This window comes from Vicia villosa, linkage group LG1 (genome assembly GCF_029867415.1).
Source record: "Vicia villosa cultivar HV-30 ecotype Madison, WI linkage group LG1, Vvil1.0, whole genome shotgun sequence".
NCBI lineage: Eukaryota > Viridiplantae > Streptophyta > Magnoliopsida > Fabales > Fabaceae > Vicia > Vicia villosa.
In genome coordinates, this window is record NC_081180.1 from 48,979,839 (window position 1) to 48,993,644 (window position 13,806).

The 13,806-nt window shown below is 30.4% G+C and overlaps 2 protein-coding genes across 2 annotated transcripts; both read left to right on the forward strand.

Annotated features, from left to right (window-relative positions):
* The first annotated feature begins 5,574 nt into the window (after positions 1–5,574).
* On the forward strand, positions 5,575–9,693 carry LOC131637135 (lysophospholipid acyltransferase 1-like). Its single transcript, XM_058907726.1, has 8 exons — positions 5,575–6,096; positions 6,170–6,225; positions 6,331–6,551; positions 7,340–7,751; positions 8,151–8,236; positions 8,902–8,965; positions 9,047–9,156; positions 9,292–9,693. The coding sequence occupies exons 1-8, from the start codon at positions 5,789–5,791 to the stop codon at positions 9,430–9,432; spliced, it is 1,398 nt and encodes a 465-aa protein (XP_058763709.1). The 5' UTR covers positions 5,575–5,788; the 3' UTR covers positions 9,433–9,693.
* Positions 9,694–10,646: 953 nt separating this feature from the next.
* LOC131637144 (BAG family molecular chaperone regulator 2-like) lies at positions 10,647–12,610 on the forward strand. Its single transcript, XM_058907734.1, has 4 exons — positions 10,647–11,372; positions 11,464–11,720; positions 11,806–11,952; positions 12,036–12,610. The coding sequence occupies exons 1-4, from the start codon at positions 11,126–11,128 to the stop codon at positions 12,192–12,194; spliced, it is 810 nt and encodes a 269-aa protein (XP_058763717.1). The 5' UTR covers positions 10,647–11,125; the 3' UTR covers positions 12,195–12,610.
* Positions 12,611–13,806: the final 1,196 nt, after the last annotated feature.

Consider the following 13,806-nt stretch of genomic DNA (forward strand, 5'->3'; position numbering starts at 1 on the left):
AAATTCATTTGACGACAAAGAAGCATTGATCAAGTTGGGAGGAAGAAATAATTCTTTTAAGGAATTGGATTTTGTCTAAACAAAAATATCCAACCATGTAACAGTTGAATGATTAAAATTCCCAAAATATTAAAATTAGAAATTAGTGTACACAAATCAAATCATTGTCCAACACATTCAAATATACTTTTCAAACTCCAGGAATATATGATATAAATATATAATTTATTCAAATTATTGAAAATCTAATGGCTAAACTTGTGTTTGTTAAGCCGTAATTGCAAACAGCAAACCTCTGCTTGCCTAAAATTTTGAACCATTGTTACTTCCATGAAAATTAGGGATTTATGAAGGGCCATGATATGTTAATTAATGTATCGAATGGCTAACATATGGGTGACTGTGATGACTCTACCAAGTAGTGAATGCAATGGATCAAGGTCAGAAAATTAGCTTGAATTTTGCATTGAAAATTGCATTTAGTTTTATAATTTTATTTTACTTTGAAATTAAAATAAAATTATGATTAATTTAAATCTGGTTTGCTAAAACTGATTTAACACGATTATATTTCAATTAAAATTGAAAATATGAATAAATTTAATTATTTGAAATTACTATTATATTCAACTATTTGATGGTTTAGATAAATTTTCAATTTCTAAAAATATATTAATTTTTTTAGTATCTCTAAAAAAATTTCTCCAAGTAATGATCTTCAACTTTTTTGTTGGTCCTGTTAACGAAGTTAAACACAATAACAAATTTTAAAGAGAACCAATTTCGTTAATAACAAATATTTAAAGTGCCTTTTTTAATTTAATAAAATAACAAAAAAATAATTATAGAACAAAAACATATCTATTTCTTATTTGACAAAGTAAAAAAGATAATTAAATTATAAATAAAATAAATAATATTTATTTTGCCCTGCCAAATTAATGATTTTTTTAAAAAAACTTTATAGAAAAGTTTGAATTCTCAAATGAAGATTACCCGTTTTATTCCCTCAAAGAACTCAATCATAAAAAATAATAACTTGATAGGGGTTTTTCAAAAATGATCAATTTTACAGAGGAAAAAATAAATATTAATTCTTCAAAATAACTTCACATTTTATAGGTTATTAATGGATAAATTCTTTGATGGAACAAATTAGAGGAATCTTCATTTCATATGACATTAAAATTTCAAACTTTATTTTATAGGAATTTTTTTCTTCAAAAATCACAAATTTTACATGGGCTAAATAGGTATCAACCTTAAGAAAAATATAAAATTACTATTAAGTTCATCTTATCATATTATATCCTATAATCCTGTTTATAAGAAAAAAAATTGTTTTTTAATTCATTGTATAACTTGTAAATTTTTTCTCATCTTATCATAAAAAATTTTATATGTAAATTTTTAATTCATCTTATCATAATTTTTTTTTTCATAATTAGGGACCTTCAAAAATTCACCTTTTTTGAAAATGGGGACCTAATAGTTGGTTTTTTTAGTTTGGGGACTAAAATGTTTAAAATATCAATATAGGGGGACTAAAAGTGCACTTAAGCCAAATTTTTAATGGAAAATCTAAATCAATTCACCTCAAGTATATATTGCTGATAAGACTCTAACCAAATTCTCAGTTTGGAATGCATATCTGTTCACCATGGCAGACATAACTTTGTTGGTAAAGCATGTCATTCTCAACATGCTCACTCATTCAATTTCTATTTACTCTTGGCATTCTTCATTGTTAAAATCTATTGAGTAAGCCTCTAAAAACTTTTTTGGAGTGATGAGGCTATAAAAGGAGACTGATATTGTTTATTGGAAAAAGTGTAAACCTTTGGCCATTGGTGGTTTAGGTTTTAGATATATGAGAGGCCTCAATGAAGCTTTAGATTTGAAACTTGGCTGGAATATGATCAATAGTGTTGAGCCCCGGGCTAACTTGTTGAAATCTAGAGTGTGTAAGGGTTCTAGTATAATCAAACACTATATTTCCTCTTTGATTTGTTCTAGCTTAAAGCAGGAATTCCATGCTTTAAGAGCTCATTATGCTCGGGGTAGTTGGCAAATGGCAATGAATCTTCAATTAACTTTTGGTTGGATTCTTATTGTGGGGATCCCCGTATTCTTTCAGTGAATCCTTATGACATTGATAGGCTGGACATTAATTCAATAGTGACATTTTATGTTTGAAAAATCTTGGAATTTTTAGTATACTTGGCATTTGGAGTTTCCTTTTATTGCTCATAGGATCGGTGGTTGCAATCTTCGTGTTGAAGACTTTATGGAAGCACTCTATCTCAAGCCACCTATCTCTGAAGGATGCTTATTTGTTCATAACAAGCAGCAGCATAAGTCATTTCAATTGGGAAATCTCCATTTAGTCAAAAGATATTCCTCCATCCAAATCACTCTTTGTTTGGAGATTAATGAATGACATATTTTCTTCTGATTACTCCATTCAAGCTACAAATAGCCATCTCGCTTCCATGTGCACTCTTTGCGAATCTCATTGTGGAACTACTTTTCTTCTATTCTTCCAATGTAAATTTGCTGTTAAAGTTTGGTCTTGGCTCAGTTACACTATTGATGAAAACCTTCTTTTCAACTCTCTGTAAGAAATGTGGTTGTTTTGAGAAGAAGGTAGATCTCCTATGTGTGCTTTGTTGTTAAAGTATGCCTTCATTATTGTTATCAACGTCATTTGGTCTTCAAGGAATAAGGCTAAGTTTAAGAGCTATTGTCCTCCTTTTTTATCTGCTTAGTCTTTCATTATGGCACAAATCAAGATTTTTGGTTGCAACTTAAAGCAAGTATCTATGAATAATATAGATAACTTCAAAATTCTTAAAACTTTTGATGTGCCTTTCCATCCTTCTAAGGCCACTAAAATTTCAAAAATGCTTTGGAAGTCTCCTTGAAACTCATGGATCAAAGCCAATTGTGATGGGGCTTTCTTGCACCACAATTCAACGGCTACTTGTAGGGCAATATTTAAGAACAACAATGGCAATTTTCTTCTTACTTTTTCTGAGCCTTTGAGTTGGATTATCTATTTTCTTGCATAATTCTCTAGTGTGGTAAGATTTACGGAGATTTCTATGGACCATAATTGGACTTAATATTTGATTGAAACTTACTTCACTATTATTGTTAATGCTTATTTTAATTGTAAGCTTATTCCTTCAAACATTAGGAATAAATGAGAGTCTTGCATATCCTTTGCCCCATCCATTTCTGTTTTACTAACTCACAATTATAAGGAGGATAATAGTTGTGCGGACACTTTTTTGCTTTCCTATACCTCACATTTAACCCCTAAATCTTTAACTTTATAGTTGTAGAAATCACGAGTGGTTTGTAAACAATAGAAAGTTTTATCTTTTTCTTTTATAGTTTTTTTAAGGGTGACAAACGGGCATGTCCGTCCTGCAAAAACCTGAAAAAAAATAGGACGGGACAGACCTGCGGATATTGCATCTTTTAAGTCTAAAAATTGCAAATTTTCATATTAATACTCACGCCCGCAAAAAAGATACAGCAAAACAAAATAGACATATTAAAAAATGTGGACTTAAAAACCTTGACTCGCTAATAATTTTTTTTTTTTTTTTTTTTTTGCATTTTAAGTGGTTTTGGTCTAATCTTCCATTTTTTTTACTTCAACCTTCTCTAAAACATTGAGGCTTAATTTAAAAATGAAAATATATTTTCAAATAAATAATATTTTTTCTTGATATTTAAAATAATGATTATTTAAATTTATTTTTTCAAATAAAAATATAAGGAGGATACGAACTTGAGACCTTAATAAAAATATATTTTTTAAACAAATAATATTTTTTCTTGATATTTAAAATAATGATTATTTAAATTTATTATCTTTTCTTTAAAATATAAGAAACACCGTGAAAAGAAATATCTTATCTCAGTGAGCACACTTGTTCATAACCACAAAACACCACTTTAAAGTAAAATATTAATTTTTTAATATATAAAAATTAATTTAAATTTTGTTGACAAATTAAGTATAACATACAATAGTAATTCTATCATTTAAAACATATATATCACATCATTATTTAATTTATTTATATTATATAATAGAATACTATTCAAATAGAATTAGTATTTCTTAATCAAATAAACATCAAACACATGATATATTAAAAATTTATGACATATATATCTCGTTTTATTTTCATCATTAACTTTTTATTTAATTTGTCTTGATCTTATCATGATTACCATATCAAATAGAATATAAATGTGTTAGTAGATAAGAATTTGTATAGATACTGACACCATCTCCAATTCTGCAATCCATTTTTGAGTTTTTTATGGGTTCTCATCAGCCATATCATCTCAAAATAATTTATTAAATATTTATTTTATTGGTGTAATTCAAATGGGTCCCACAACTTTAACTTATAAATTAATTTGATTGGGTACCATAATTTTGTAGTAGTTGCATTGTAAGACCATTTACAATGGGGTTGTTGAATAATTTATTCAATAGTTGAATAACTACAATGGTGTGTTGAATCATGTGTTTAATGTGATGTGGATTAATTGGTGTTGAATACATTCGACATGTTGAATAAGAAAAGAGTGGGGGCCACCTAAAGTATGTGACAAAATATTATTGGTTGTTGTGTATGTTTAGATTTTTATTTCATAATAATTATTTAATGTAAATTATTTTTTAGTAAATCAATTTTTTATTTATTTTTATTTTCACCAAAATTCATAATTTTTTTTGTCTATAAATAGAGACTTGTTTTATTTGATTTGGACACACACAAAAAATTCACTTTTTTCTCTCAATTTTTTCTATTTAGCCTTCAAAAAATTATTGTTTGTAGTTCTAGACATCTTTGTAGTGAAATGGATCCCAATAATAATCCTTTTAACACCCAAAATTCTACTAATTATCCTTTCAACTACCCAAAAAAAATTAAAAATATAAAATTGGAAGAAAAAAAATTAAATAAATTACTAAATTAGAAAAAAATTAAAATAAAATATTAAAATCTTAATTATTTTAATTTAGTTTCAATTGATAATTGAGATGTAGAAATATAAAATCATAAAAACAAATATATAAAAGAAAATAAGAATAAGAAATAAAAGTAGTGGGGTAGGGTGTTGAATTTTATTAAACAAAACCATTGTAGTGAGTAAAATTTGAATGTGTGTTAAATGATGAGGTGAAAGAGAGAGAAGATGATGTGGAATATAAAAAGTGAAAAAGTAGGGTGTTGAATAACTAAACCATTGTACATAGTCTAATACAACTTTACTATGACATGACAAATTGATTCAATACTTAATTATTATATTAATGTCTAATTGGAGAACTCAATAAAAAATATTATCATGGTTAGTTATTCTTATTCAGTTAGATTTAACCATGGTTTGAATGAAAAGTTTAAATTAATTTGTTTTAGTTAGGGTGAAAGTGTGAAACATAAAAGTATATAATAAAAAACAGAAAAAGCAAAAAAAATAGAAAAACAAAAAACAGTTTGACGGAGTTTCCGAAGAACACAAAGGATGTGAGTGTCAGTCTGTTAAGGGAGTTAGTTGCCATGATAGAATATAAACCTAAAGGTAGAAAGAAGGTGTGTGGCGTGGTTACAGATAAGGGCATTTACGTCATTTCCTTAGCACACAATCCTAGAAACTTGACATTTAAAAGTCTTTGAAACGCATAGGTATAACTCAAAATCTCAAACCACACCACACAACAACGATTCGTTCCAATTCCAGTTCCAATCACAACATGGCCATGGAGCTTCAACTAGATTCCATGGCCGCTTCCATTGGTGTCTCCGTCGCCGTTCTCCGTTTTCTTCTCTGCTTCGTCGCCACCATTCCCTTTAGCTTCTTCTGGCGCTTCGTCCCCGGTCGTTTACCCAAACACTTCTACTCCGCCGCCGTTGGTGTTTTCCTCTCTTATCTCTCTTTTGGATTCTCCTCCAATCTCCATTTTCTTGTCCCTATGTTTCTCGGTTACGCTTCCATGGTTGTTTATCGTCCTCGATGTGGAATCCTCACTTTCTTTTTCGGATTCGGTTACCTCATTGCCTGGTACAAATCGATACCGTTCTATTTCAATCTCTAATTCGATATTCAATTGTTAATTTTTGTATTTTTTTTGTAGCCATGTGTATTACATGAGTGGTGATGCATGGAAAGAAGGTGGCATCGATGCCACTGGTAAGCACTAAGCGCTGATTGATTATTTATTTATTTATTTATTAATTCTGATGTGTTGTGGTTGGTTGATTATTGATTAGGGTGTGTTTATTGAATTGGTGTTAGGGGCTTTGATGGTTTTGACACTCAAGGTTATCTCGTGTTCGATTAATTATAATGATGGAATGTTGAAAGAAGAAGGTTTGCGTGATGCTCAGAAGAAAAACCGGTTGGTCGAGTTGCCGTCTATTGTTGAGTATATTGGTTTCTGTCTCTGTTGTGGAAGTCACTTTGCTGGTCCTGTTTTTGAAATGAAGGATTATCTTGATTGGACTGAAGGAAAAGGGGTATGTATGTTAATGTTAAGCTAGTTTCTTTGTTGATTGCTATGTTTGGTTTGGCGTTGCAATGCTGTATGTACCGTGCAAATAAAGACTGTTTTAACATGCTTTAAGGTGAAAACTAGAAGCTAGTATATACTAAGAATTAATCCCTAATTCAATTTTCGACATGAGTTTTTATAAGGGTTATTGATTGCTGATAGCAGAAAATATGTCTTGTTTAAATATTTCTATGCAATGGTGCTATATTGTTATAGGCTTATAGTTGCTTTTGACAATATTTTGTATAAAAAATGTATCTCATAACAATAGGTATGTGTTTAGATTCCGCTATGCTGTAGTGCCATTTTTTCTCTATAGCCCTTATTTAAGGATACTGGTAAAGATGTTGGTGGATAGAGTTATTCTTTGGTTTTGGATAGACTTCCTTTGTTCTATTTCCTGGCCGACGGACCCGTCCTATACATGAACCATTGATTGTTTTGAGGGACTGATTTCCCAAAATTGGGGTTGCGTTTTTGTTGGGAGGTATTTGGTGTTTTTTCCTGTTTCTTTTGTTCCCCATTGTTGTTCTTTTGGGGGCTTTGTTTTTTTTGGGTGTGTGTTTTTGTCCACCTTCTAGTTTCTGGTTTTTTTCTTGTTTATATTTGGCTTTTGTTGCTCTTTGTTTCTTCTTTACCTTTTAGACTTGTTGAGAACTTCTTCAATCCCATGTATTCTTATCTGTTGTATTATATATATTTTTCTATTTAGGTAAAAAAACAAATTTTTATTATTTTTATTTTTGTTTATAGATTTGGAATTTTGGAGCAAAAGGACCGAAAGCACCATCACCTTATGGGGCGACAATTCGGGCTCTACTTCAAGCTGGTTTTTGCATGGGATTGTACCTAAATCTTGTGCCTTATTTTCCTCTGTCCAAGTTTACCGATCCTTCATATCATGAATGGGGTTTCTGGAAAAAGTTGGGTTACCAGTATATGTCTGGCCAAACAGCACGCTGGAAATATTATTTCATTTGGTCGATTTCAGAAGCTTCTATTATCATTTCTGGCCTTGGTTTCAGTGGCTGGATTGATTCCTCTCCACCAAAGCCGCGCTGGGACCGAGCTAAAAATGTTGATATTTTAGGTGTTGAGCTTGCAAAGAGTGCAGTTGTAATTCCAGCTGTGTGGAATATTCAAGTCAGCACCTGGCTTCGCCATTGTGAGTTTCGATTCTTTCCTAGCAAGGGTTTATTTAGCTGACAGATATCTTTCAACTTTATATTTTAAAGTTTATACCTGTGTGTTTCCTTAGTTATTTGCGTGTCTAGGATCTGTTGGATCTAATTAAAAATAGTCTCTCGTCTCAAGTTATCACATATTTTGCTAACAGTAAATTGTAGCATGATCAAGCCATAAAATCCTAGATTCAAAAGAATTGTGATCAAGCAATCAACAATTGATTTTCATTGTTTTTATTTGTTAATCTTTTGTTCTTACCCTTTTAACTAGGCTAAAGGCAAAATGATAACTTCTTGTAAATTACCTAATCACCTTTTGTTCTTAAGGTCTGACAATGATATATGAAGTGACAATGATGCTATTGTTTATGTTATTGCAGACGTTTATGAAAGGCTTGTCCAGAGTGGAAAGAAGCCAGGTTTTCTTCAATTACTCGGCACACAGACTGTTAGTGCTATTTGGCATGTAAGTAAAATTTAGCTGCATTTTTAGTTGGTCCCTTCTTTCTATTGCTATTGTATTTGGTTTATACATTGTTATTGCTTTAAGTTTGCTTGCTATCTTTGCAAAAAAGCATATGTAGTTTCTTAGGAATAACTAAATGAGACAAATTCAATCATCACTCTTGTGATGGTCATGTAAGAGTTAAGACTGAGATATACTTCTGTTAACTTCTTCTGGTGCATTTTATTCAACAAAAGATATTATCCAATTTAGCAAGCTGATTAATAGTGTGTTTGGTTTGGCGTTGAAGCCTCCAAACGCACGGCAAGTTGTCCTCTGGACGTGATTTTTCAGAAGCTCCATGTTGTAGCTTCTACACAAACGTGGCTATTTGACGTGATTTTTTAGCAAACGTGAAAAACTGACGCCAATCCAAACACACTATAAGATGGTTTGCCATGAAACAGCTTTGCCATGCTGCTATTTTTACTGTTAAATTGAATCCATGCTTTACGCCAATGTTGCATCACAGAATTTTGATCACTGTTGTTCCATGATATGCAATTTAGTATATAATGTAGACAAATAGCCGCTATAGGGACACTATAGCATTGTTGCATAGCGGAATTTTAACAATCTGCTATTTTCTGCTATCCGCAATTAACAATTTGACGTTGTTATTTCAGGGGTTGTATCCTGGATACATTATATTCTTTGTTCAATCAGCGTTGATGATTGCCGGTTCCAGAGGTATATAAATATTTACTTATGCTTATGTGCAGTTCTTTCTTCAGTTAATTGACTTGCGTTGCTGTTTTTCTTTTCGAACAGTCATTTATAGATGGCAGCAAGCCGTGCCTCCAACAATTAAGAATGTCTTGGTGTTTAGTAATTTTGCTTACACGATTTTGGTTCTAAGTTATTCATGCGTTGGTTTCATGGTTTGTTTCCTCTCTCTTTCTCTCTGCCCAACACAAACACATTAATACTCATATGTTCAATTTGTTTGCTCATATTTACAAGAATTCAGAGATTTTTTTACAAGTTTTCTATTTGTTTTGTTGTGTTTGAAATAGGTATTAAGTCTGCATGAAACTCTTGCCTCATATGGAAGTGTGTATTTTATTGGAACCGTTGTTCCGATTGTTATCATCCTTCTTGGTAAAGTAATCAAACCTGGAAAGCCATCCAGATCGAAACCTCGAAAAGAAGAGTGAGGTAAACAGCAGAATTATCCTCTCTTTGGAGTTTTCGAAATCAAATTAGGATTGCGGGAGAGAGAGATGCTGGATCTTCAGTTTCCACGGGTTCAGCTTTGGTTTTCAATGTATTGTTACAGCTCCATTAGTCTTGAAAATGCTTGGCCGTTTTATATTTTTGACTTTAGCATTGATTGTATTTTTGTTGGAAACATCTTATTGAGGGGTTGATAAAAGTAATTATGGAAGAAATGTTGAAAACAGGTTGAATTTCTGTGATGTCTGTGCTCTGATAGCTCTTGATTCATAGTGATTATTGCAAGCAGGTCTATTTTTCGATATTTTGATACATAATTGACACACCAAAGTCTTCTCTTTCAAAATCTTCCAAAAAAAAGAAACCAATTTGCAGACACACCATAAGAAACTACTTTCAACATTCATTTTTATAAGCACTCTTTTTGTGAGTGTGCAAAAGAGTGCATATAAAAAGGGGCAGTTTTTAAATAATTCATCACAACATTCATCACTGTTTTGATGTTTCTGGCTCACGAGAAGGTATATTGATGTTGTTCCTCTACCCAATTTTTTATACAAATAAATAAGTTATTTGTCACAACAAAATTTATTATTCTTAAAAATTCAACAAAAACAATGCTGAACATGTTCATAGATAAATCTAAACTCTAAAGTTTCAATATAAAATTAACCGACAAAACAGTGTACTCCTATGTACTATCTCTTCCATTTTACATTTAACTTTGTTTGTACCTATTAGTAAGATTCAAAATCTCCAAAATTGGTCGAATCATAACAGGCTTGGAAATGCAATCTTACTACAAATAAACACCTCTTTTCACCTTTTTTTGTCTTGTTTCTCATTTGACAAGACACTAATTGAAGATTCTTATTGCATAGTAAAATGCTTGAAACCAAAAAGAGACGTTGCCCTTGCAACAAGACAAGGAAGGAATATAATCTTTCTTTTCTTGGTGCGGACCGCTATTTTCTCAGATTAATCCTTCGAGTCGGATAACACAAACCGGCTTCAATAAACAACAAAACTTATGACTCATAAATTTGACAACTACATGCTGATTCTAGGTTCTGATGCAGATTTTTAAGTTTTTTTTTTGCTAAAACTTATCTCTAAGCCACTGTTTTATTTGTCTTCTTTCCCCTATGTTACTTATGCCATAAAAACTGTTTAATTTAATCTCTTTAATATTTTCATTGATATTTTTGCAGTTGTAGAACACATACTAAACATAAAACAGAAAAACAAAATAGCATAATTATGAGTACTTTCTCTTGATATTAACTTCTTCATCCTTTAAATAATTTTGAAAACAATAGGACACAATAAATTTGACAAAGACTTTCTAGCCATCCAAGTGAAAAGAAAACCTCCCTCATATGATTTCACTATCTTTTTCTTTCTTTCTTCTCTTCATCTTCTGACTCATGTACACTGTCCCTTTCTATTCTCCTTTTTCTCTTTTTCTTATTCTATTAGTATACAACTATTTCTCAGCCTTGTGTTTTTTCATTTTCACCGACAGCTGGTTTTCACCAACTTCTAAATTATACTAATTTTACTCCTTTGGTCTTTTTGTTACACTTTCTGAATAAAGAATAAGCTTGTTCTTTTTTCTTCCCTGGTTTTCCTTCTTTCAAAGGAACCAACCATTTCTTCCAAACAAAACTTGTAATGCAGTCAAAGGTTATTACCACAAGGTCAATGATGAACAACATGTTTTCAAGAGACAAGAAAAGTGATATTAATGGTCATAGTCATAGCAATCCAAATGTAGCTGAATGGGAATTAAGACCAGGAGGAATGTTAGTACAAAAGCGTAATTCGGATGCGAATAAAAGTTGTTCATCAATCATCAAAGTCAATGTGAAATATGGCTCATCCTCTCACCAAATTCATATCAGTTCTCATGCAAGTTTTGGTACATTAATTCATCTTTAGAAATCACTTTTTTTAATTGATTATTATATAAGTAGATTGATGATTAGTATGATTTTTTTGTTGTGGTGCAGGGCAATTGAAGAAAATGTTGACAGAATCTACAGGGTTGCATGTTGAGGACCAGAAGATAATTTTCAAGAAAAAAGTGAGAGATTCAAAGTCATATCTTGATGTTGAAAGAGTCAAAGATGGATCAAAGTTGGTTTTAATGGAGGACATTGAGAGTAGAGAAAGAAGAGTATTAGAGAAACTAAAAATTGCAAAGAAGGAAAAAACTTCAAAATCCTTAATTAAAATTAACTTGGAGGTTGACAAACTAGCCAAAAAGGTACATTTTTAATTTGATACATTTAATTAATTTTATTTCAACATTGTAAAAATGATGACTTTAATAATTCAATGAAATTGGGTAGGTTTCAGATTTGGAGGAAATTGCTTCTAAAGGTGGAGTTGTAGAAGAGTTAGATGTAGAGAGTTTAACAGAAAATTTGATGAGAATATTAATTACATTGGATGAAATTTATGGTGAAGGTGAACTGAAATTGCAGAGAAAAGAACAGGTAACTACTAACTCTTAAATTTTCATAACTACAATTATTGATATTTAATTTATGTCATGAAAAAACATAAAATTAATGTGAAGGTTAAGAGAGTTCAGAAGCACATTGAGACTCTTGATATGCTAAAGATTGCAAAGGAAAATGAAGATAACAAGGTGGATTGTGGTGACAAGAAACAGCAACAACCTTTGAGTCATTCTGATTCAGTTGTTGTAACAACAAAATGGGAAACATTTGATTAAGAATGGATTAAGTTGGTTTAGTTTGGAACAGTTAGTTAATTAATGTTTTCAAAGGTAGTTTATGGATGCTTAGATAAGGTTAGTTCTGAGTATTTAATTCAATGAAGAAAATTTATTAGATTAAATTGAACATTAAACCGTGGTCTATATGTGTGAGTGGTTTTGTTTTCTGTCGGTGTGATTTTCTTAGCTGTTGGTCTGTGAGGATTTGGCTTTTGAGTAGGGACCATGCAATCAAGTTAGATATGTATGGTAGAGGGTATTAATTTTGAGATAAATGATATGCGATGCTACTTTGGACTCTTTCTTTCGGGTTTCGGGTTTAAATTTGTGACATCTCTTTTGTTTAACAATATCGATTATTTGTTATTTGAGTTAAATTTTAGTAGAAATTTAAATCTTAATTTGAAATAAAATTTGAATTTTAGTGTTTATTTTTGCTATAGAGATTAAAACTCGTTTGTCACCTGATTGTTCACTTTAACTGATTCTGTTGTTTTCTTCCCCACTTCTGCCAAAGCCAAACCGATGAAAATGAGATATGCTGATAGTGATATTCACTATTCAACGTTAGGATATATTATTGTCTGGTAGTTGTGTCCTTTGAGATTTTGGGGATGTTAAATGTTTTCGAAATTAAGTACTGTACTTTTTTTATTTTAGAAGTAGTACCATTATACGCAATGCACACTCAATGAAACCTTTATTCACGGGCATCAAGGATCAAATTTTAAATTTCTTATTTGAAGAACCTTATCTTCTTTCACTTGAGCAATCAACTAGGTGGTCAGGTACATTGTTGATTGGACCAAAATAACTTAGGTTGATCTTAGACCATCTATAATGGTTTGCACATAACACATTTTTTCTTCACTTTTTACCCTCCACATCATTTTCTCTCTCTCTTTCACCTTATAATTCAACACTCATTCAATTTTTACTCATTACAATAATTTTTGTTTAATACGTAAGATTCAACACCCTATTCCACTACTTTTATTTCATATTTTTATTTTCTTTTATGTTTTTGTGATTATATACTAAACACACAACATACTACACACCTAAAATGAAACACATGACTTAATTAGTACAATAAACTCAACCCCCAAACAAAAATTTACTGGAGGCTAAATAGATAAATTAGAGAAAAAATAATTTTTTTTTCCTTTGTCCAAATCATAATATTTTAAGTGATATTTTAATTTTATATTAGGTATATGCCAATTATGTTTTCATATCTATTAAATTTATTGATTTATTCAAAATATGTAAAATATGCGAATCATACCTTCCAATATTTTGGTTAAACTTTAAATAAATTCACTTATTTAATCATTACATATTTTTCTGATAATTAAAATATCTTTAAACAAATTTATTAATAAAATCTACAACATAATTTTACAACAAAATATTACTAAATAAATTAATAAAATCTAATCAATAATTACAATCTCATCATAATTTTATTTGTATCATTAAACAAATTTGCCTATAAAATCTAATCAATAATGATAAAGAGAAAAAGTGTTATTATTCATACAAAGGGATTCATAAACGGAAAAAATATATTGTTGATTAACAATTTTTAAAACATATCATTTATTTA

What these genes read in the sequence shown, in the direction of transcription:
- LOC131637135 (XM_058907726.1), top strand. Translation starts at nt 5,789, where the DNA reads ATGGCCATGGAGCTTCAACTAGATTCCATGGCCGCTTCCATTGGTGTC. An exon ending in TTCGGTTACCTCATTGCCTG is followed by an intron (nt 6,097 to 6,169) that starts GTACAAATCGAT and finishes TTTTTTTTGTAG; the next exon opens with CCATGTGTATTACATGAGTG. An exon ending in AGGTGGCATCGATGCCACTG is followed by an intron (nt 6,226 to 6,330) that starts GTAAGCACTAAG and finishes AATTGGTGTTAG; the next exon opens with GGGCTTTGATGGTTTTGACA.
- LOC131637144 (XM_058907734.1), top strand. Translation starts at nt 11,126, where the DNA reads ATGCAGTCAAAGGTTATTACCACAAGGTCAATGATGAACAACATGTTT. An exon ending in CAGTTCTCATGCAAGTTTTG is followed by an intron (nt 11,373 to 11,463) that starts GTACATTAATTC and finishes GTTGTGGTGCAG; the next exon opens with GGCAATTGAAGAAAATGTTG. An exon ending in AATTGCAGAGAAAAGAACAG is followed by an intron (nt 11,953 to 12,035) that starts GTAACTACTAAC and finishes ATTAATGTGAAG; the next exon opens with GTTAAGAGAGTTCAGAAGCA.